General features: G+C 34.7%; 1 protein-coding gene across 12 annotated transcripts in view; it reads left to right on the plus strand.

Annotated features, from left to right (window-relative positions):
• The window catches only part of ODAD2 (outer dynein arm docking complex subunit 2), a 186,821-nt gene that overhangs the window by 90,453 nt on the left and 72,228 nt on the right, over positions 1 to 24,140 (plus strand). For all 12 annotated transcript variants that reach the window (XM_070600845.1, XM_070600848.1, XM_070600844.1 and 9 more), the window contains one exon: positions 15,735 to 15,849. In XM_070600845.1, coding sequence (XP_070456946.1) covers positions 15,735 to 15,849 — 115 coding nt within the window. The remainder of the gene's footprint in view (positions 1 to 15,734; positions 15,850 to 24,140) is intronic.

The raw sequence follows: 24,140 nt of genomic DNA on the forward strand, positions 1-24,140 counted from the left end.
ATGCTGGACACTAGGTCTCTAGAACTTGTTCATCTTATATCTGAAACTTTGTATCCTTTAACAAACATCCCCCGTTTCCTCCACCCCTCAGCTCCTGGCAACCACCATTCTACTCTCTGTTTCTCTAAGTTAAACTTTTTTAGATTCCACATGTAAGTGATATAATGCAATATTTGTCTTCCTGGGTCTGGCTTATTTCACTTATCGTAATGTCTCCCAAGTTCATCCATGTCACAAATGGCAGGATTTCTTTCTATTTTCATGTTGAATAATATTCCATTGTGTATGTATATATGTACCACAATTTCTTTATCCATTCATCTGTCAATGGACACTTAGGTTGTTTCCATATCTTGGCTATTGTGAGTAATGCTACAATAAACATGGCAGTACAAATATCTCTTCAAAATACTGAATTCATTTCCTTTGGATATATACTCATATGTTGAATTGCTGGATCATATGATGGTTCTATTTTTAATTTTTTAAGGAGCTTCCATACTGTTTTCCACAATAATTGTACCTCACCAACTTTTTTTTTTTTTTTTTTTGATAATAGCCATTCTAATAAGGAGTTAGGCCATATCTCACTGTGGTTTTGATTTGCATTTCCCTGATGATTAGTGCTGTTGAGCTCTTTTTCATACACCTGTTGGCCATCTATGTGTCTTTTTTGGAGAAATGTCTATTCAGTTCCTTTGCCCATTTTTTAATCAAGTTATTTGGTTTTTTGCTATTGAGTTGTATGAATTTCTTATACATTTTGAACATTAACTCCTCATCAGATATATGGCTTGCGAATATTTTCTCCCCTTCTGTAGATTGTCTTTTCATTTTGTTGATTTTTTTTCTTTTGCTGTGCAGAAGCACATATGGATATCCAGTGAAGCTATTTTCCTGTAAATCATCAGAGGACAACCTTGCTAGATATAAAATCCTTGGTTCCCACTTTCTTTCATTGAATTAAAATACATGCTGCTCCATTGCTGCCTTGCTTCATATTTTTTTTCTGAGAAGTCTGATGCTAGTCTGATTCTTTTGTCTTTGTGAGTTATTTGAACCTTTTTTTGGAGGCCTTAGGAGTTTTTTCTTCATCTTTATATAGGCATGTGTTGCTTCACAATGAGGTTATGTTCTGAGAATTGCATCTTTAGGCGATTTCGTCCTTGCATGAACATCACAGAGTGCACTTACACAAACCTAGATGGTACAGCCTATTACACACCTAGGCTATCTGGTGCTAATCTTCTGGGACCACTGTCATGTGTGTGGTCTGTCATTGACTGAAACATCATTATGTGGTACATAACTGTAATCTAATACTTTTACTAGGTTTATCTCAGAGTTGATTGCTAACTATTTGGTTAAGCTGAAATATAGTTAATAGAGGAAAGGCAGGATAAATGTTTTCTTCTTCCTTTTGAAAAAAGTCAGTTTTCAGCTATATGAAAATTTGTTTTTCATTTATTAATTTTCAGATACATGAAAAAGTTGTCAGGAACCCTAGCAAAGTTCAATAGTGATAATAAGGGCTGTTTTATGGATTTATTATGAACTTGTGGATCTTCGTAATTTACTTCAGTCTCTACTGTTCTTTTATATAAAATACCTGGCATACGTAATTCAAAACATGGTAAAATACTAATGTCCTAAGTGTTTCATTACTTCAAAATAATCTTAAAATCTAAAGGTCAGCTTTCAAATAGAAGTGCTTGACTATAAAACAGTAAAATTTCATATTCTTTAGAAGATAACTAAGAAAAAAATATTTTTATTAATATTCAGTAAATGCTCGGGTTTCTAAGAAATTTTGCATAACAGCTTGCTAATTTCATACAATTTACCCTATAAAATATTTTCCTTCCACACATTGTAAGATAAACATTTGCTGAACTGATTGTTGTATCGTCTAGTGTTATGTGATCATGTAATGAAAGACTCTTTTATAAAACATATACACAAGGATGGAATTAAAACTTACCATGGAATCTGTAACTCTAAATTTCCTGTCTTCTGTGGTTTAAACATAATTATCTTATATTTACATAGTTTTTTTTTTATTTTTACATTGGGTTTATTTGTTCTTTTAAAAAAGGGGAAAAAAGTAAAGCCATGCTTGTTTGTATACAGAAGAGATTTAATCTCTCTGTGGCTGCCTAGTATTTCTTTAACCACAGAACCAGTCTTTGTGACCTTTTAGAGTTTATGCAAGACATAAAATAGAATGTATGTTTTACATATTTGTATCAATAAGAATATTTTCCCTTCTTTTCACATTTTCTTTTTTGTTATTTGTCATCTGCATACGTTTTTAAAGCATATGGATTTAACTGAGATACCAGAATGCAAAATGCAAAGTAATTAAGTGAATCACTTAATCTTCTGAGTCTTAGTTTTCCCATTTTAAAACAAGCTCTAGGGACTTGCAATTTGAGGACTGTGGGGATTTTATTTATCCAAATTATATATCTCATCCAGCCAGTTGTGATATGCACTTAGTTCAATAGCGGAATAAATGTGCTGTTCAGTACTATTTCCTGTGAAAAAGAGAGTGAATGTGTATGTTTAGGATGAAATTAAAGTTTACTTTTAAAACTTTTAATTTGAGAAATATAGTATAGACAAAGGAATGTGCATAATGTAAATGTACACATTAGTAAATTATTGAAAAGAGAAGACTCATGTAATTGCCACCCAAGCCAAGAAGTAGAATATTGTCATTACTCTAAAAGCTCCCTGCCTGCCCCTCCTTATCGTAGCCCATCCCATGTCATCTCTCTTCACTCTGGAGACTGTCCCTCTCTTGCCTTTTATGGTCATTCATATCTTGTTTTGTTTTCATAATTTTATACTTGAGAATACCTCTTTATGAAGTATAGCTTAGTTTTGTTTCTATTTAGAGACAAATGGAAGCATGTAGTATGTGTTTTCGTCTGACATTTTTTGTTCAAAATTATAGGTTATTTTAACAATTGTTCAGTTTGATGCATTTTAACAATTGTATACACTCATATAACCACCAGCCAAGAAAATATATAAAACATTTCCTTCATGCAAGAAAGTTTACTCATGCTATTTTCCAGTCAATCCTCTCTCCCACCCCAAGCAACCACTTTCTGATTTCCATCACTATAGATTAGTTTTGCCCGTTCTGGGAGTGGAATTTCTGAGTCATAAAGTAGAAGTTTAGCTTTATTAGAAATTTCCAAATAGTACACAAAAGTGAGCGTACAACTCCCATCAGTGCCAACATTTAGTGCTGTTCTTTTTTTAAAAATTTAGTCCTTCTTGTAGGATAAAATGGTATGTCATTGTAGATTTCATTTGCATTTCCCTGATAACTAATAATGTTAAGTAGCTTTCCATGTGCTTATTGCCCACATGTATATATTGTTTTCTGGCCTATCCAAGTCTTTTGTCCATTTTTAATTGGACTGATTGTCTTTTTTGGTAATTTGAAGTTGTTCTTTACATGTTCTAGATACAAACCCATTGTTAAATTTATGTGCTGTGGAATAGTTTTTTCCCAGTCAGTATTAAGGCTGTCTTTTGTGCAGAAACTTTTAATTTGATGAAGTTCAGTTCATCAATTTTTCTTTTATGCTTACTGGGTTTACTGTCCTGACTATGGTATACCTCAAACTAGTTTTTAGGTATGGAGCGAAAAGGGGATCAAAGTTAATTTTTTCATATGATATTCTATTGTTCCAGCATCATTTATTGAAAACTTTATTTCTCATTTGATTAGCTTGGTGCTTTGGTTGGAATTCAACTGATGTATATAAATGGGTCGATTTCTGAACCTTTTTGTCCATTCATCTATTTTTCTGTCCTCATGCCAATACCACAATATTTTGATTAGTATAGCTTTGTAATAAGTAGTGTGAGTCCTCCAACTTTTTAAGGTGCTTTGAGCTATTTTAGGAGTTTTGCATTTCTATATAAATTTTCAACTTATCTTATCTAAATCTTTGTAGAGATTTATGGGATTTTAATAAATGTTGTTAGGAATCTATAGATCAATTTAAGGAGAAGGAAAATCTTAAGATTATTGAGACTGCTAACCCACTAATATTTTATGTATCTCCACTTATTTAGGTCTTCTTTAATTTGTCTCAGCAGTATTTTGTAGTTGTCAATGTAGAAGTCTTGACATATTTCATTATATTTTTCCTGTTTGTTTATGCTATCATGATTGGTAATTATTTTTAATTTGTTTTCCAGTATTTGTTGCAAGCAATAGATATATAGTTGATTTTTGAATATACTTTTGTGTATTCAAATATACATCAGGATATGCTTATAATCTTGCTAACTTTATTTTTTGTTTCTAATAACTTTTGTAGATTCCATAGCATTTTTTATGTCTAGAATTATGTTATCTGTAAATAATGACAGATTACTCTTTTGCTCCAATCTTTATGCCTTTTCTTTCTTTTTCTTGCTTAATTGCACAGGCCAGGACCTCTGTTACAATGAGGTAAGGACAAACGTCTGTGTGCTGTTCCTGATCTTGGGGAGAAAGCATTCAATTTTTCACCATTAAATCTGATATTAGTTTTAGGATTTTTGTAGATGCCTTTATCAGATTTGGAAAGTTTCTATTTACTCCTAGTTTGCTTTGAGTTTTTTTTAGTCCCAAATGGGTTTTGAATTTTGTAAAATGCCTTTTATGCATCTATTGAGATGATAATTTTTCTTTGTTCTATTAATAAAGTGAATTACAGTAATTGATTTTTGAAGATACAGTCAACCTTCCATTCCTTGGGTAAAATCACTCTGATCATGTTGTATTAACCCTTTTCACGTGTTATTGGATTTTATTTGCTGGTATTTTGTATTTTGTGTTTATGTTCATGAGGTATATTGATTTATAGGTTGTTTTTCCTGTAATATTTTTGTAAAGTTTTAGTATCTGGATTATGCTGACCTCATGAAACAAGTTGAGAGATTATCTTTCTGCTTTATTTTCTAATGAAGTTTGTGTAGGATTATTTCTTTCTTACATGTTTGACAGAGTTCACCAGCAAAACCATCTGGGCTTGGAGTTTTCTTTGTGGAAAGGATTTTTGTTGGTGGTGGTTTTTGAGTTTTAATTACAAATTCTATGTCTTTAATAGTTATGATATTATAGTTTTCTATGCCTTCTTGGGTTATTTTGGGTAATTTGTATTTCTCAATGAATACATTTGTTTTGTTTAAATTTAATTAATTGGCAGAATATTATAATTTTTTTCTATTCTATCAATTCCTGAGAAAGGGGTGTTAAAATCTCTCACTATGGTTGTAGATTTCTTTATTTCTAGTTTTCTTTCTGTATCTGTAATTCCCTCCATTGGCAGTGAGAAGCTGATTTCTGTCCTTACTTATTGGACCAGTCTCCCTGCATGTAACCAATCTTCCATCTTTATCCCTTCCATCCCATCCCCTTTGCAGATGTTCTCCTTACCCTGCTTTGGCTCTGATTTACCATGTTGGACTGCCCAGGCACCTGGATGCTCTCTTTATCTTATTCAGGCTCTGGTACCCCATGCTGGGCCACCACCCCCTTGTATGTCTACACTCCTCACCCTGCTAGGTCTCTGAATTCCCATGCCAGGCTGCTGACACCATCCTCACCCTTTTCAGGCTCTGTCACTACACAACAGGCTGATTCTCAGTGGGGATATCCTTCTCATTCTAGAGGGTTCCATCTTCCCACATTGACTTGTACCCCCAGAAGATGCTCTAATTACTTTATTTAGGATTGGATACTCCATACCTATTTTCGCTTACACTTAGAGATTCCCTCTTCATCCTCCTTGGGCTCTAACACCCCATGCTGGGGCATTAAGGCAATCTTACCTTCTACCTTGGATGCCTACATTGTTCTCCCCGACATAATGCCCTTATGGCTGAATTATTCAGGAGGCATGGGGAAAGGGCTTTACCATCATTTTTGAAGGATATATTCATTTGGTTTAGAAGTCTAGATTAATAGCTATTTTTTCTAGCACTTTATAAATGCCATTCTATTGTCTTTTTGCCTTCATTGTTTCTTGTCAGAAGTCAGCTTTCATTTTTATTGTAATTCCCTAATGCGTCTTTTTTCTTTAGCTGCTCTTAAGATCTGGTCTTTATCTTTGGATTTTGGCAGTTTGATTATGATATGCTTAAGGTGAGGTTTTCTTTGTATCTATTCTGTTTAGGGTTGACTGAGCTTCTTGGACCTATGGATTAATGACTTCCATCAATTTTGGAAAGACTTCAGTCATTGTCTTCACAACTACTCTTTGGTCTCATTCTCTTTCTCTCCTCTTCCTAGAACTCAAATTACACATATATTGTTTCATTTAATAATATTCTACAGACATGGGGCTCAGTTGTTTTTTCATTATTTTATCCTTGTTTTTCAGTTTGAATACCTTTTAAGTTCACAGATTCCTTTCTCTGCTATGTCTGGTTTGCTGTTAAGCCCATCTAATAAGTTCTTTATTTCTCATACTGTAGTTTTCAAATCTAGCATTCCATTTAGTCCTTTTTTAAATAGTTTTCATGTCTCTGGTCGCAGAATTTTCTTTCTTCTGAATCCAATTATAGACATTTTTGAAAAGTGCATAATCATAGTCAAATTATATAGATGCCTCTTAATCAAGAAACAACAAATTATTTTGTACAATTAAAGCGTATCCATTTGGTGGGTTATTGTTCAGTCATTAGAGCTCATACATATACTATTAAAAACAAACAAGTAAAAAAAAGCAAGTAATGATGTAGGTATGGGCAGGTAAATGGAATACAATAGATGAACTAAATATATCTATCTGTATAACTGCATATCAAAATTTAGGATATTATCCTAGAGTGTCCATGAAGAAAACAAAGTTGGATCCCTACTTACTTCTTATAGAAAATTCATGTAATTAAAAGATTAAGTATAAATAAAGAGACCAGAAGAAATATTGCAGTTTTATTATTTTGGGGTGTAGATGGCTATTCTAAGCATAAGCTAAAGATCAAAAACATTAAGGAAATAATTGATAGATTTAATTACATAAAATTTTAAATGCATAGGAAGAGTGGGAAAGTGAGAGGAGAAAAATCTCATTTGCTAGAAATGACCATTACAATAACTCCTTACTCAACAAATTGGTAATTAAAGGGAAAGGATTAAACATTTATCCTGCCTTTTTGGAGGATAACTAAGCCCCAGTTAATGAGAGGAAGCTCTTTTTTATAGGAGAATGCCAGCTGATAATCAGAGCAGACAGACAGAATTAGAAAATTCACTATAACTCCCAATAAAATAATTCTTTTAGGTAAGGACAATTAATGGAAGCTAAAACTTTAAGGCAAGGAAAAGGTTGTTGGGACAGGACCATCTCAGAGTGACAAAGTGTGACCTCACAGATTGTTATTAAATGAAAATAGAAAAATACATCTTTACAATAGAGAGAGGCGGTTGGTCATCAGTGTAATCAAATGACCAAACTTAGCATCACAAAGAGTGGGACAGCTGGACATTATGAGCCTCTTGATGGGTTGCAGTGTCAAGTACAGAGCATCACCTGTGTTGTATTTTGCCAAAATATGTAATTTGAATCAAACTCAGATTTTAGTTCTAACTTCCTGTTCACAGAAAGTACGGAGAATAGACGAAAACGTTAAATGACACCTTAAGGAAGCAATCAGGCAAACTCAAATTGTAGGACTTTCTACAAGACAACAGGACTAATCTCTTTACAGTTAGTCAAAAACATAAAAATGTTCTAGGATAAAAGCGACTAAAAAGACACAAAAATATAGTGCATGATCCTTGTTTGAATACAGGTTTTGTTTGTTATCAAACTCTAAAGGAGATTTTGAGAACAATTGAGAATATTTGAATCTGAACTACATATTTGATTACATTAGGGGAATTACTTTTAACTTTCTCAAGTGTAATAATGGTAGAATGATGATGTCAAGGATTATGCTTATTTTTAAAAGATGAAAATTAAAAAATTTTGTCATGAATTATCATGACATGTCTTACTTGCAAATGGTTTAGAAAAAAATGAATACACGCTTATATTGATAGATGATGTAAGTATATTAAATTTTGCAGGTTGTGTCTATTGGTGTTTATTTTACTATTAAAAAAAAAAACAACTTTTGGAGCCAGCCCCGTGGCATAGTGGTTGGGTTCAGCATCCTCTGCTTTGGTGCCCCAGGTTTGCAGGTTCAGATCCTGGGCATGGATCTACACCACTTGTCAGCCACACTGTGATGGTGACCCACATACAAAATAAAGAAAGACTGGCACAGATGTTAGCTCAGGGCTAATCTTCCTCAAGCATAAAGATAGGAGGATTGGCAACAGATGTTAGCTCAGGGCAAATCTCCCTCAGCAAAAAAATAAAAGTAAAAACAACCTCTTAAGTATGTTTGAAATTTTCCATAATGAGAAGGCAGAAAAAAATTAAGACAAAATAATAAAAGTTTTTTTCACTCAATAGAATAGCAAAATTAAGATAGTAGCTGATACTGGTGACTAATATTCTCGTGTTCTGTTTATGGGAATCAAATTGACATAACTTTTATGGAGAACAGCCTGTTGATATGTATTAAAATTTAAAATATATAAAATTCTTATTTTCCGTTTCTCAGTATTTGTCCCTAGAAGATAATCAGTGTTTTGCAAAAGGATGCAAGGATGGCCTTTGTGATGTTATTTTTATTCTATTATTGTGCAAAACTAGAAAGAACCTAATTTCTATCAATAAAGGATCAGTAAAATATGATGTGTCAGTACAATACTGTCTATCCATTAAAAAATTATTACTATAAATCCACATTCATTGCATTCATTGACACAGAGGAAGTTCCATTACATATATTGAATTAAAAAGGCAGATTGTAAAACACTACATGTAGAACAATCCCATAATGTTGTGTGTGTGTGCACGTGTTTGCTTAGAGACTGGAAAATTCTTTCAATAGATGATCACAGAAACTATGGGTTTGGGAAATTTGGGTGATTTAAAAAAAAATCTCCCTCCTTTATAACTTTTTGATTACTTCAGTTTTCCACCTAAGAATTTATTAGCTTATAACTTGAAAAATTGTCTCATGGGGGAAAAATGGTGCTTTTGAAAAGTGTTTAATGATGTGAGTAACACTCATGATAATATGAAAGTGAAAATAAACAGGAAACCAAATCACATTTACTACGTGATCCATTGAAGTGGTTCCCTGTTTTGTTAGTATTCTATTGATATTGGGGAAAATTAGTAATGCATGCTGCTTCTGTAGTTTTGTTATAAGCTGACTCCTGCAATTGTATATATTGCTAATTTGTTAATGAGCCCTAGGCTTCCAGAATAGGAATCATTTATGTTCCATTCATTTGTTGGAGCTTTCTAGGCCTGCAGTCTATAACTCAGCAGACTCATCCTTGATCCCCAAGCAACTACCAGTGTTCAACCTCTAATGTCCTCCTTGTGGTCCTCCAAACTTGCTGGCCATTTCATGGCCTCTTTCATCTGTCCACTCACCTTCCTGGCCTGGAGACTTGTATCCACTTCCCATAGGCTCTATCTATATAATTTAGATATTCCTGGTGAAGTTGAGATAGGGATTTAAATTGAAGATTGAAATGTGAATTTCTTGCAGTGTTCTAATCAATCGTGTGTGATAAATCTTTGTTACCTAAATTAGAACAGATTATTTCATAGACCACCTGGAGTATCCTTGCAAATTCACTTTATTGAATGCAAACTTAAATCAACTAGATTATCTTTTCTATCTGTACTGGTAATGTGGTGCCCATACACTCAAGTGAGGCTGTATGCCTGGATAAAATCAGAATTTTTTGGTTCAATAGTTTATAGTGCATTTCTAGGATATATTAGTAAATTTAGCATATACTCTAAAAATCTTGACTTAGCCTAATTACTATGTGTAGATAGTAATCAAGCTAAGGTTTTTTGTGTATTTATCCACTTCTAGAATGAAACTAATATTGAGTATCTGCTTGTTATTATATTGGATATCTCATTATATGATGGGTATTAATATCCCAATTTTAGTAGTTGAAGAGGCTCAAACTTCAGGAGATTAAATATTTGCCCAACATCATGGTTATAAGTAGTAGTCCTGGGGTTTGAACACATGGATATATAATCGTCTAGACTATGCTCTTTCAAAAATACCAGGCTGCACAATTAGACAGACGTTGCTTACTCTTACATTGATTCCTATGTCTATTTTGTTATTTTGAAGAGTACCCACTTAATCACAGTCATAAAACCCTCAAATTGAAGTAAAAAAGTAAATTTATCCAATAATGTATAATTTTAAATGTCTAATTAAGGAAAGTTTATGTTACTACTACAAATATTTGTGGATGTCTATAGTTACATCAGACCCTTCTTATAAAATTTTTCTTCGACATCCAGAAGGGGTAGTGGAACGGGTGTCTTGTCATTGTGGCAACCATAAGTATTAACATTTGTGTCCGTGCATATTGCTCTCTGTTTTGGGCAAACCTGCCCTCAACTGCCTTTAATGCACTTGTCTAAATCATGCGGATTTTTTAATAGAGGAAAGAAAAGATACATTATGTTTTCTTTATACAGCCAACACACACTACACAGAGTTGGTTATGCCAGTTTACCTGTTTTCTCGTTGTATAATAAAGGTGTTGGAGTAGATGTTCTCTAGGCTCCAACACTAATATTTGATGAATATAATGATGACTGAGTAACTTTCATTTAATGTTTATTGATAATGACTAGCTCTCCATGCCAGGGACTGCCCCAGGTACTGCAACACCCTTCCTGGCAACCCCGTGGCTGGCTCGCTCACCCCTGCAGGGTTGTTGCTCAGATGTCACTGTTTCATTGATGCTGTCTTCTTGCGCTCTCCACCTCCATCCCACCACCCTCTATCCACTTTCTCTGTTTTATTTTTCTCCAGTCACTTTTCAATATTTCATATAATATATAGATTTCTCTTTAATGTCTTTTCCCAAAAGAATATTCACTCTATGCGAGCAGGGATTTCTGTTTACTTTCATGATGGAAAATTCCCCAGTGTCTCAAAGATTGCCTGGCACATGATAGGCACTCTCTTAATATTTACTGTAAGAATGAATAATTTTTCTGATGAAAAGTTTCTAGAGCTTTTCTAATCATATTGCTTACACAACTATAGAGGCGTTGACTATCATCCTGCTTTACCAAGACCGAGGAATTCTGGAACGTCCCTTTCCAGAGGCTGTTACATTCACATCTTTTCTCCAAATTTGGTCTCCCAGAGCCTCTTTAAAATAACACATAGGGACATCAACTTAAAAATTTAGAGAATTTTTATAAAAAAAAGTAAAATTCCTTCCTAATCATAGCTTTTCACAGAGATGATCATTTAATTCTGACATTCATTTGTGTTTCCATTTTTACTGAATGGCCAACTTGCTTTCAAAACCTATAGATTTCAGTTGCATCCTTTATTGCGGTTTAAGAACATTGTGTTCTTTTAGGCTAACCACATTTAGTTTGAGCCATTGTCATACAATAGTATTTATCAGTGTAATTTTCAACAAATATTGTGAAATTTTTACAAATCATGTAAAATTATGGTTTCAAAATAGATGCATTGACCTTACCAGAAAGAAACTCTACAACCGTAGTCATGCCCATTATGTGGGCACAAACTCTTCACATTTATTCATATACGTGGCCTCAGTGGGCAGGCAAGCCGGCCAGACTTCTTACAATCACGGCAAATGTTGATATAGCAAAATAACCTGAGAAACATAACAAGCAGCTGTGTCTTTTTTGGTTTGTTTGGTATTTTTTAATAGCCAGAATATGACTATGTATTTATCTTTCTAAAACTGTTTTTCTGCCAGCCATGCAGTTTGATTTCTAGGATAAGGCTGCCAATTTTGAAAACATAGAATTTAGTTTTGTTTCTGTAATGTCAAAGAATTAATGTAAAGTTCTATGGATAATATAGGGAAGAGCTAACATACTGCTGGAAATGAATTCAGAGCAAGATGCTAATCGAATTAACTATACAAAAGGAGATGGACCCATTGAAAATGGATAGTGGTATTAATTAATACTGCCCCTAAACCCATTATTGTAAATGCAAAAAGCTGTAAAGTTGTAAAGAAGTTCTATGACAATGCACTTTCAACTTAGAGACAACTTCAAATGAAAACTTACTCTACTGGTTAGATTTAGAATTTGAACATGTACTTTGCAAGTATGAGGTTAAAATTGAATGTGTTTGCATTTGGAGAGATTTTTGATTGATTGAGAAAGGAGTAAGCAAAGACCATTTTGTTTCAGGTCCATTTAACCAATATTCACTGGCTGCAGTATCATGACCTAAGCATAGTTGGCAATATGTAATTCCACTGTCAGGGAAAGTATACAATAATTGGGGAGAAAAGCATACACACATGCCTACAAGGCAAAGCAGTGTGTTATGAAAGTAGACAGCAAAATCAAAAGAAGCTTAAAGGAAGGAGAAACCAGAGTATTTGTGGGTGAGGTTTTATTATAGGCCTTAAAAGATGGGTCAATATAGCAAAAGGTAGAGGTGGCATGGACAAAGGCTTACAGTTGGGAGAATTTCTGTGGCCTGTGAGTAAACTAGTGCCTTCCCCTGTGTTCACATGGAACCCACACACGCATCGATAGTAGCATTTATTGTAATAGATTATAATGGTCTCTTTGTCTCCCTCACTAGACTGTAGTTTCCTAAAGAATAGATAAAATCCTCATTATTTGCGGATTCTGTATTGTGAATTTGTGTCCTTGCTAAATTTATTTGTAACTCCAAATCAATACTTACAGTACTTTCACAGTCACTCATGGACATGTGCAGAGCAGCAAACACTATGAGTCAGCTGATGCACGTGTTTCCAACTAAGGTCGAACAAGGCTACACTCTGCCTTCTTGTTTCAGCTGCGTACTGAAATGATAGTCTATTTAAGTGCACATTTTTCACATTTTTGTGCTTTGGGCTGGTGATTTTGCTGCTTAAAATGGCCCGTAAGCATAGTATCAAAATCGTGTACAGTCTCTTATTCCTAATTGCAAGAAGGCTGTGATGTGCCTTACAGAGAAAAATATGCGTTTTAGATAAGCCTTATTCAGACATGAACTATAGTGCTGTTGGCCATGGGTTCAACGTTAATGAATCAAAAATATATATGCAATACGATGGCTTTAAACAGAAACACACATAAAACAAGGTTGTCTATTGATCAGTTGATGAAAATGTTCTGACCAGAGGCTTTCAGAAACGAAACTTTATATTCCACCTAGGAGCAATGGTTCAGTATTTACTAATTCACTGTCTGCAGTAACTTTATAGAACAACTAGCTGAATAACGAGAATTGACCGTGTCTGTGATTTCTGTATGCTTAGCACTTAGTTTTTAGTAGATGGCCAGAGAGTTTTATGAGAAAACGCCTGAATATAGAGAATTGGGAGGAATAAGGCAGCTCATTGGAAATGTTTAATACTGAGTTTGGGAGCTGGGGTTTTAGTGCCATGCAGGCAATGAGAAGGCATGGGAGACTTTTTCTTCTGGTAGTGATCTTCCAGTTGTGAGCTGTTCAACAGGCATTGATTGAATGTGCTGGGTGGTGTGATGGACAGAATGAGTATTTCCGGGGTCCTGCTCTCAAGGAGCTACTGCAGAAGCTCTAAAAGTTCCTTTAGTAAGATTAGTTTCACAGGGATTTATAGGATAGATTGGAATTGAGAGAGATTGAAGACACAAAACCAAGTTTTGCAGCTACTCCAGCAATCCTGATACGAGGTAGTAAGGACCAGGATTAGGGTGCTGGCAGGGAGAATGGGGATAGAGGAGGCAGATACTTGCATTATTGTGAAGTGAAAATCAGCAGTAAATGACTTGATACAGAGGATGAGGGAAGGGACAAGTTAAACTGCAGTTTGCTACCCTGACTTGTTAGTTCCTGTGTCTGCAGATGCTCTTTGACAATGTTTTCCTCATCTGAGGTTATTACTCTGTACTGTGCTGCGTCTTTTAAGGCATTGGTAATGGGGTCACTGTCTTCATCCATCATAACTAAACAGCTGATGAATTATCTAGGGTTTGGGGTGAGCGTCGGGGGAAAATAGATCTAGTTTCACAATTCTTGGTGAATTTTTATAATTAATTGTGAAGTTTTGCCAGGGGACTCCAGAACTGAATTACCTTATTTTTTTAATCTGAAAATGTGTTCCATCCAAATGACTTCCACTTTAATGACAAGTTATGTCCAGCATTGTATAGTTAAATGTTACTAATGCAAATTTTCCTGCTACCTTTGCCAGCGGCTGAGACAGACCATTATTACTCTAGTTGACTGAGAAATTGCATGTGAAAAAATACATAGAGGCCCAGGGATCAGCATTAATTCCGTTTTCAGTGGTGTAACTTAGGGCAATAAGCTTTTCTAAGTTTGTAAAGTTAATCCATCATTGGGAAGTGCTCAGTATCTTTCCTTACAGTTTCCATAAATTGAGAAATAAAACTTTGTTTTCTCTCAGCATGATACTGATAGAAAGCTTTAGGTTTGGAAAGATATATAGTTAAACTTGGGGTTAAAAATACTTTCTCAATGCACTTTTTTCTTATGAAAAGTCATTTTTTAAAGAGACAGTTTCTATCTTACTTTAAGCTATTTGCATTACCAATTGTTTTATAAACTTATGCAAAACTGATATCATACTTGGAACCTCTGGAATAATACATTTTTTTTTCTGGCAAACTCATCTCAGGTAATCAAGAAAGGTAGATGTTTTTATGTCAGTTTTCAACAAAGAATTTGAATGGTATTCTAAGTTGGTATTTATTCTATCTGTGGCTAAATACTACGTGTGTTTAATTCGACTTGAGATTAAAAATCAAAGGAATTTTGATGTTCTTTATCTTTTTTCATCTGCTTTAGTTTAACGTATCTTTCTGAACAAACCATGTTTGTAAAGCGTATTAAGTTTTGTTTGGCCTTCCTCTCAACTGCAAGTACTCAGTGGACCTTAATGCAAGGTTATGCTCCCTGGACTGATTGATATATAAACAGAAGACAGATGGTATAGAGATGACTCTGATGATAATTCATTTTTCAGCTAGTCATGAAGATGTTTTGATTACAGTGTGTTTAAGTGATTATAACACAGTCTGCAATGTTAGTCTTGCTGGGGAGAGGGCACATGGAAAACAAGTTACGTGTTATTCATGCCCAACAAAGGATGCACTGTGGTGTAATTATTTTAATTCCGAATGCTAGATTAGGCCTGGAAGAGTTTAAAATATGTCATACAGTAAGGTAAGTCAATTAAACATAGGCCAAATAAAAAAGGTAACTGCACAGTTTTGAGGCATAAATATTTGTTTTGGAAAGTATTTAGATGTTACTATATGAAAGAAACCAGTATTTTTACATTTAGGCAACAGTCTGTGTACAGCTAATTAAAAAATGACATGGCTTGATTCTAAGTTGATGTAAATCGTAATTATCATGAAGCTTGCTTTCTGTGTCATGAATTTAGAACTGAAATCAGAGAGCTGACAATTCAACAGCATGTTATATCCTTGCTGTTGATCAAGTTTTGCAAAAAACCTCCAAGCAAAATGTTGAAAGGAGAAAAATGAATTAGAATTGTGTGAATGGATAGGCCATTTAAATTTTCGTTTTCACGTAATAATTACAGTTTATACTACTATTTTTTGGTTTCACAATAGAATAATTGATCGCTTAGATGGAGTTCGTTTGTTGTGGTCCCTCCTGAAAAATCCTCACCCAGACGTGAAGGCCAGTGCAGCTTGGGCCCTCTGTCCGTGTATCCAAAATGCTAAGGTAAGAAGAGACTGCAACTCGATCCATTCTAGAATCTCCTCTCATATGATACTGATATTGAAGAACGTCACTACACGTCACTAACTGCTTTTGACTTATTTTTGGTCAGACTTATCTGGTGGAAAAAAGTGCTGTACATTTGTGCCAAAATAATTTTTGAGCAATGCCTTTTTCTGGTCAGTTTTTAAATGCTGAGTGAAACTAGGCTAATATGGCAGTGCTAACCAAGGTCCACCTGGCTGGTACAGTGGAAACAAGTACCCCAGGTAAATGTAGGTGAAGAAAAGTTGACTGTTCCTATGGCTTGGGTGATAAGAACATTGTCTGCATTTACCGGCTACTTTCAGAAGCACGAGACTACATCTATCTTATTTATAGACTGAAATGCAACAGTGAAAGATCACTAAATTCTTACTTACCTTGAAAAAATCACAATTTCATGAATCCCACTTTTCGTATCTGTTAATAAAGACTGGATATAAAACCTATGAATAAAATTTTACATGAGAAAAAAAGACTGAACCGGAAGGTTCTGATGTCTTTTATAGCTCTTCATTTGTAAATTTTGTTATTTTCTTTAAAAGATCTCTTTTCAGCCTATTTCTGTTATCTTTACTTAAAATTTTTTCCTATGGGCTTAGACATTTCCCTTTAAGATTCTTGTTGGCAGTGATATTTCTCCCTGTTGAATATTTTTATCTAAAGGATTTTATTCCTGTAATAAATGTAACATGACTCTAAATATCACCCTAAATATCTGTGACTAGAACTAACCTTTTGTAAACAGTGAATTGTGAAATATACTAATAGTAGAGGAGACCTGTTACAAACTGGCTAATAGAGCCAGTTTTTTATAACAGAAAAAAATAATAAAAACAGCTCAAATGTCAGCCTACAGGAAAATGGACAACAGGGTGAGAGTCGAGTCGTCCCATATGATCCAGTGCAACAGTGGAAATGAGTGTATTTCAGCAATGTATTCATCAGTATCAAAACACCTCATCAACATAGTGAGCAAAATAAAATAAGTTTCAGAAGTAGATGTACAATATAATTCCTATTATATAATGTTCAAAGAAATTATTAAAATGCAAAATTTAGGGCATTAAAATGCATGGTCGAGTGGTTAAGTTCACACGCTTCACTTCAATGGCCCAGGGTTCACCAGTTCAGATCCTGGGCGCAGACCTGCACACTGCTCATCAAGCCATGCTGTGGCGGCAGCCCACATAGAAGAACTACAATGACTTACAACTAGGATGTACAACCATGTATTGGGGCTTCCGGGGGCGAAAATGCAAAATTTAAATGATATTATTTAGGGAGCAAGAAAGAAGCCTATTGGGGAAAGATTGCTAGACATCCTTGAAGGTGTCCTCATCAGCTACTTGAGCAGATCAGCCCAGTCCTTCATTCATAAACATGAACAAGCAAGGACCACTAAATATTTAAGGAAGACTAATGGTATTAGACCCAAGCCAAGATTAATAAGCGGAACTAACTTCAAAGGAAACAGAGATAATGTAAGGAACAGAATATAACATGAAGTTTTTCAAATTGAAATCCTCAGAATGACCCAAGAGGGAATCCTAAGCCTGAAAAGGTTGTTATAAAAAAAGAAATATTCATAGACTAAGAAAAGCTTTTTGGAAATTAGAAATATATTTGGCAAAACAATAAATTTAATAGAAGGGACGAATGCTAGGATAGATATGACTGAATAATTATCTGGAAGATAAATCTAGTAAATAATTAAGAATTTAAAGTAAAAGTAAAAAGAAAAGACATGAAAACAAACAAAAAGAAAGAGTAATCGAAGGGAAGAAATATGCATATATATATTTATATATCAATAGATAGATGGATATATTTTTTAAAGGGTTCAAAAGTTTCTGTAAACTGAAGAAATGAAGAAAGATTCCAGTCTTCAGACTGAAAAGATTCACAGCGCCAAACAGGAAAAACAAACAAACAAAGCTATCTACACCTAGACATAAATTCAAATTTGGTGTTTCCAGAAATTAAAGAAAAGGAAAAAGTGGGGCTGTCTTGGTGGCATAGCAGTTAAGTTCGCGTGCTCAGCTTCCGTGGTCCAGGGTTCGCCAGTTCAGATCCCGGGCACGGACCTATGCAATGCTTATCAAGCCATGCTGTGTCAGGCACCCCACGTAAAAAGTAGAGGAAGATGGGCACAGATGTTAGCTCAGGGCCAGTCTTCCTCAGCAAAAACAGGAGGATTGGAGGCAGATGTTTACTCAGGGCTAATCTTCCTCAAAAAAAAAAAGGGGGGAAGTTACATAAGAACAAGAATGAAATCAGTGTTAGGCTTAACATCATTCACAATAAATTCTAAAAGAAAATGAAATAAAGCCTTTACTGTTTTTAGAGGAAAATACTTCTTATCTTGGAAGTCTATATCCCGAAAAACTAGCATTCATTTGTGAGTGTAGAGTGAGGACAGAAGAAAGACATTTTTCTTTTAGAAATGTCAGAACTCAGGAAGCTTATCCCCCATGAACCTTTTCTGAAAAAAATTGCTTTAGAATATTTTCCAGTGAAACAAAAGATTCTAAGAAAGAGGACAACATGAGTTATAGAAACAATAAGCAAATCATTAGAATTTATAGTTAAATATGAATTTGTGTTGATAATATGGCTTTCAAATTTTATCAAATTGTTAAAAAATAATTTTTTAAAAACTAATGGCATAAAATAAAAGCAGATAGTATTCTCACAGTCATGATCTGAACCTAAACAACCACATGACTCAAAACACATGTTAGGTGATGGAAGGTAATAGGTAAAAATATACTAACGGTCTTTATGTTTCCTGGAGAAGGATGTTATAGATACCGGTTAATTCTAAACCATCATTGAAAGTATGAATTTAAATATAAAATTTAACATTATCATTGTTGATATCCATTTTGTATAAATAACATTTCTACTTAGTTCTGTCATTACGTGTAAATTGTGTCCTTTATTTTCATGGACTTCAACTCTAAATCTGCCTATTTATCTATACCAGCTTTAAGAGCTATTCCAGTGTTTTCATATTCATTATTCCTGCCCAGGACACCTGTCCTGAATATCCGACTGGTCTCCTAGGCTAGCAACCTAAACTGAACCATACTCAAACTTTAAACACAACACAACCTGCTTGTCTTTTAGCCCTTGGCCCCAAGGCGTAGACTAGATCCGAGCCTCCATAGAAAGCTCCTACTTGTTCCATTTCTCTTGAACATCTCTGCCCTCTGCATGCTCTTCACTCCCACCAACCTAGTATCTTTGAATTCTTCTCAAGACAAAGAAACCTCAACACTCTCTTACCACTCCTGAGGGAAAGACAGACTCATGAAGAAGAAAGCTCTCTGCCTGTTCACTTCTCTTACCAAGACTACACTCTCCTTCTATATGGATTATCATTTAGGTAACATGAACATTTAAAGAATTTTAAACAAGGAAGTGACATGAGCAGTTTGGCTAATTAGAAAATGTATGAGTGGGTGACTAATTAGGCTGCTATAATGGTTCAGATGAAAATAATTAGAATTTGACCTAACATAGTCACAGTGTGGGTGAAGAGGAAGAGTCAATATAAGAAATAATCGGGAAGTAGGATCAGAAATTGGTGAGTGATTGGATGCTGGCTGTGAGCAGGAGGTCAAGAAAGAGTTTACAGTTTTGGTTTTGTTTTAGTATTTTAACTTTGACAACTAAGAACTAGTAACCTTTACAAAACCTGGGAAGAATATGGTTTTGGGAAAAGATGGTGGATTTGCTTTCATCCAGGGAGAGCTGTCCAGTCATTTGAATATATGAATCTGGGTGTCAGGAGAGAATTGTGGACTGGAGATGTATATGTGGGAATTATCAGTATGTAGGAGGTAGTTGAAATCTTGAGGGTAGATGAAAGGCAGAGGATGTGGAGTGAGAAGAGAAGGCCAGTGACAAAGAGAAGTCATAGAGAAAGACTGAGGAGTGATGAGATAATCAGGAGAGGGTGATTTCAAGAAAGCCAAGAAAGGAAACAAATTCAAGAAGGAGGGGGAGTATTCAACAGTATCATTTGCCCCAAAGAGGTCATTACCTTTGAAAACTGAGAAGAAAATAAGTGGTCATTGGTTATAGACATTTCGTTTGAGAGGAGAGTTTAAGCCAGATGGCACTGGGGTGAGAAATGATTTCAGGGGAGAAGTAGAGAAATGGAAGATTAATAGTTCTTTCTGTTAAGAGAGAAGGAGACAATATGAAATCCAGAAGATAGATCAGGTTGAGGGAATGATTAATATGAGAAAGGCACGAGGGAGAGGGAGAGGGGGTGTGTGTAGCAGATGGAGAAAGAAAGAGAGGCATGGTTTTTGCGGTTCCTTGATCTTACAAGCACATTGCTCTGAGTAGTGTAACAACTTCTGGAGCACCAAGCAAAAGGACAGGTCTAGAATGCATAATTCCTCAGGGTGAGTCCAGGGAGAGCAAAACCGAGAGAACTTCTGAGAAGAAATACTGAAAAAGGCAACTTCTTATTTCATCCAGGCAACAAACATATGACCAATCTCCTATCTATCTATCTAATCTATCTATCTATCTATCTATCCATCTATCTCTATCTACCTATATCTACTATCTATCTATCTATCTATCTATCTATCTTCATCATCATCTTTGAATTTGAGTTCAGAAGTGAGAAAGTTATCAAAGGGACCTGAATGAATACCCTTATGTGAATTTTAAAAATTGAAGTCAGACTTTTCCTAGCAGACAGTACGTATAATTTGGCTTTACTTCAACAATGAGGACTGGCATTTCTAACTTCGTAATACGGAAGACATTTCCAAAATTGAATTAACTAAATATGCAGAGTCAAAATTTTGATGACATATATATCAGAAAATACATCCTTTGTGACACAATTTATGATGAACATTTTTAAATGTCAATTCAAAATAAATGAGAAGAATACATAGCTTTTCAAAAATGTATTGATGAGCTGGCCCTGTGACTCAGTGGTTAAGTTTGTGTGCTCCGCTTCAGCAGCCCTTGGTTTTGCCCATTTGGATCCTGGGCAAGGACCTAGCACCACTCATCAAGCCATGCTGAGGCGGCCTCCCACATAGCAGAACTAGAAGGACCTAAAACTGAAATATACAGCTATGTACTGGGGGACTTTGGGGAGAAGAAGAAGAAAAGATGTTAGCACAGGGCCAATCTTAAAAAAAATATATATATTGGGATACATGAGCAAAGATTTTGAAGACTGTTGGTCTAGTATACCAGGTCTGGACCTTGAAATGGGAGAGAGGGTAATTTAAAACATCTTTCTTCAAGAAAATAGCCAGATTTGTGAGGCTCTTCTTGTTTTGAAAAATCCTAATTTCCAGGATCAGAAGGTGAATAGTATGTTAGTCTCCATCCTTGCATCCTTCTAGAACAAAATTCATCTTCCCAAGGCAGAAGGATACCTTAGGGGTAGAGTATGAAAGAGGTCATGTGCTCAGGAAGGCAAGTGGAAAGAAAGCACACTTGTAATATTCAAAAATAGCATCTCATTATTTATACAGATCCCAATCAAACTATGGTTTAAGACAGCTTTATCTAACAGAACTTTCTGTGATGATGGAAATGTATCTTCAAATATGGTAACCATTAGCCACCTGTGGCTACTGAGCACTTGAAATGTGACTAGTATAACTGAGGAACTGAATTTTTTTTCTTTTGTTTATTGACATATAATTGACATATTGTGTAAGTTTAAGGTGTACAACATGTTGGTTTGATACATTTACATATTGCAATATGATGATTACAGTTACTGTTAGCCAACACCTTTGTCATGTCACATATTTATCATTTCTTTTTGTGTTGAGAAAAGTTAAGATCTTTCTTATCAGCTTTGAAATTTATAATACAGTATTGTTGACTATAATCACTATGTTGTACATTAGATCTCCAGAACATATTTATTTACCAGTTGTAAGTTCGTGCCCTTAAAACAACATCTCCTCAATTCCCTCATCCCCAGCCCTTGGCAACCACCATTTTACTCTCTGTTTTTACAAGTCCAGGTTTTTTAGATACCACATATAAGTGATATTTCTCTTTCTTTGTCTGACTTATCTCTCTTAGCATAATGCCTTCAAGGTCCATCCATGTTGTTGCAAATGGCAGGAGTTCCTTCTTTCTCATGGGTGAATAATATTCCATTTTATTTATATACCACATCTTCTTTATCTATTCATCTATTGATGGACACTTATGTTGTTACCATATCTTGACTATGGTGAATAATGCTGCAGTGAACATGGGGGTTCAGTTGTCCCTTCTAGATACTGATTTCAATTCCTTTGTATATATACCCAAGAGTGAGATTACTGGATCATATGGTAGTTCAATTTTTAATTTTTTGAGGAATTGCTATACTGTTTTCCGTAGTGGCTGTACCAGTTTACATTCCCATCAACAATGTATAAGGATCCCTTTTTTCCACATCTTTGCCAACATTTGTTATCTCTTACCATCCTAACAGGTGTGAGGTGATATCTCATAGGAGTTTTGCTTTGCATTTTCTTGATAATTAGTGATGTTGAGTACCTTTTCATATACCTGTTGGCCATTTGTATGTCTTCTTTGGAAAAATGTCTATTCAGGTCCTTTGCCCATTTTTCAATTGGATTATTTTCTTTTTTACTATTGAGTTGTATGAGTTCTTTATATGTTTTGGATATTAGCCCCTTATCAGATATATGGCTTGCAAGTATTTTCTCTCATTCTGTAGGTTGTCTTCGCAATTGATTGATTATTTTGTTGTGCAGAAGCTCTTTAGTTTAATGTATCCTCACCTATTTATTTTAGTTTTCGTTGCCTGTGTTTTTGTGACTTATCCAAGAAATCGTTACCTAGACGAATGTCAAGGATTTTCTTCCCTATGTTTTCTTCTAGAAGTTTTGTTTCAGGTCTTACATTTACATCTTTGATCCATTTTGAGTTAATTTTTGTGAGTGGTGTAAGGTAGGGGTCTAGTTTCATTCTTTTGCATATGGATATCCAGTTTTCCTAACACCATTTGTTGAAGAGACTATCCTTTCCCAATTATGGGAGGAACTGAATTTTTAATTATATTATTTTAATTAATCTAAGTTTAGCGAGCCACATGTGGCTAGTGGCTATTGTTTTAGATAGCTCAAGTCTAAGAGATACAAATAATGGAAAATTGTTTTTGTAAGGCAACTGCTGCAAAGAGTTGTAAACCTCAAGAATTATATAAGATTGCATATGGTTCATTATGCAAATTTTAGAAAGTAAAGCAAAGCAAAGGATTTTGTGTGTTTTTTACCACAATAAAAAAATTTTAATTAAAAATAAGGCAAAGGAAGAACATTACCTGTAATTTCAGCACTTGGGGGTAACTACTATTAAGAGTTAATAGGGTTTTTTTTCCTTAATAATGAATTGTGAATATCTCTCTGATTTTCTATATATGTCTTTTCATATTCTTGCTTAATTTTCTTGGCTATATAGTATTTTATTGTATGGCTATATCATAACTTATTTGTGCAATTAAATTTCCCATGTTAAAGAAGAATGAGGTTAGTGAAACGGAAATTTCATTTGAGCTTTTCTAAAATGTCCATTTCACATGGAGAAAATTAAGTTACCTCTGACCCACTGGTGGAAATTTGAGCATAGTTCCCCAGAGCTTATTCCATGGTTTCCATTCAATAATTAAGAAGTATGGCCCCATAGTTTAATTTGGGCAGAGACTTTCTTCTTTAGTTACCATGGTCATTCTTAGAGATATGTCCCTTTGGGAGTCTTTATTGATAGTCCAGATTTATGGTCAGAGCAGATTACACTGTACTTATCCATCTCTCTTCACACTAGACTGTCATTCTACTGTCTTCACCATAATAGTAGTATTTTATACATATATGTAACCCATAGCCTTTCACATGCATTATCTCACTTACCTGCACCACCACACTTTTTTGCTTCTGAGGAAACTAAGTCTTCAGAAATATGTAATTACTTGCTCAAGATCAGATAACTAGTATGGTGACTCAGCCACAATGTGAACCCAGTTCTAACCGCGTATCCTATGCTATTGTCACCACAATACAGCTGCCACACACATCAATAAACAGGTGTCTAGATTGTTCCTTTCGTATCCAAGAAGATCTTTTGGTGATTCCTTTGTGAGGAAAAACCTCAACTGCTCTTCAAAATACGGGATGTCCTCAAAGTCTTAGTGCAGTTTTAAGCTTTGAGAACTTAAAAAATGTAAATATACAAAC

This window comes from Equus przewalskii, chromosome 30, assembly GCF_037783145.1.
Source record: "Equus przewalskii isolate Varuska chromosome 30, EquPr2, whole genome shotgun sequence".
NCBI classification, from domain to species: domain Eukaryota; kingdom Metazoa; phylum Chordata; class Mammalia; order Perissodactyla; family Equidae; genus Equus; species Equus przewalskii.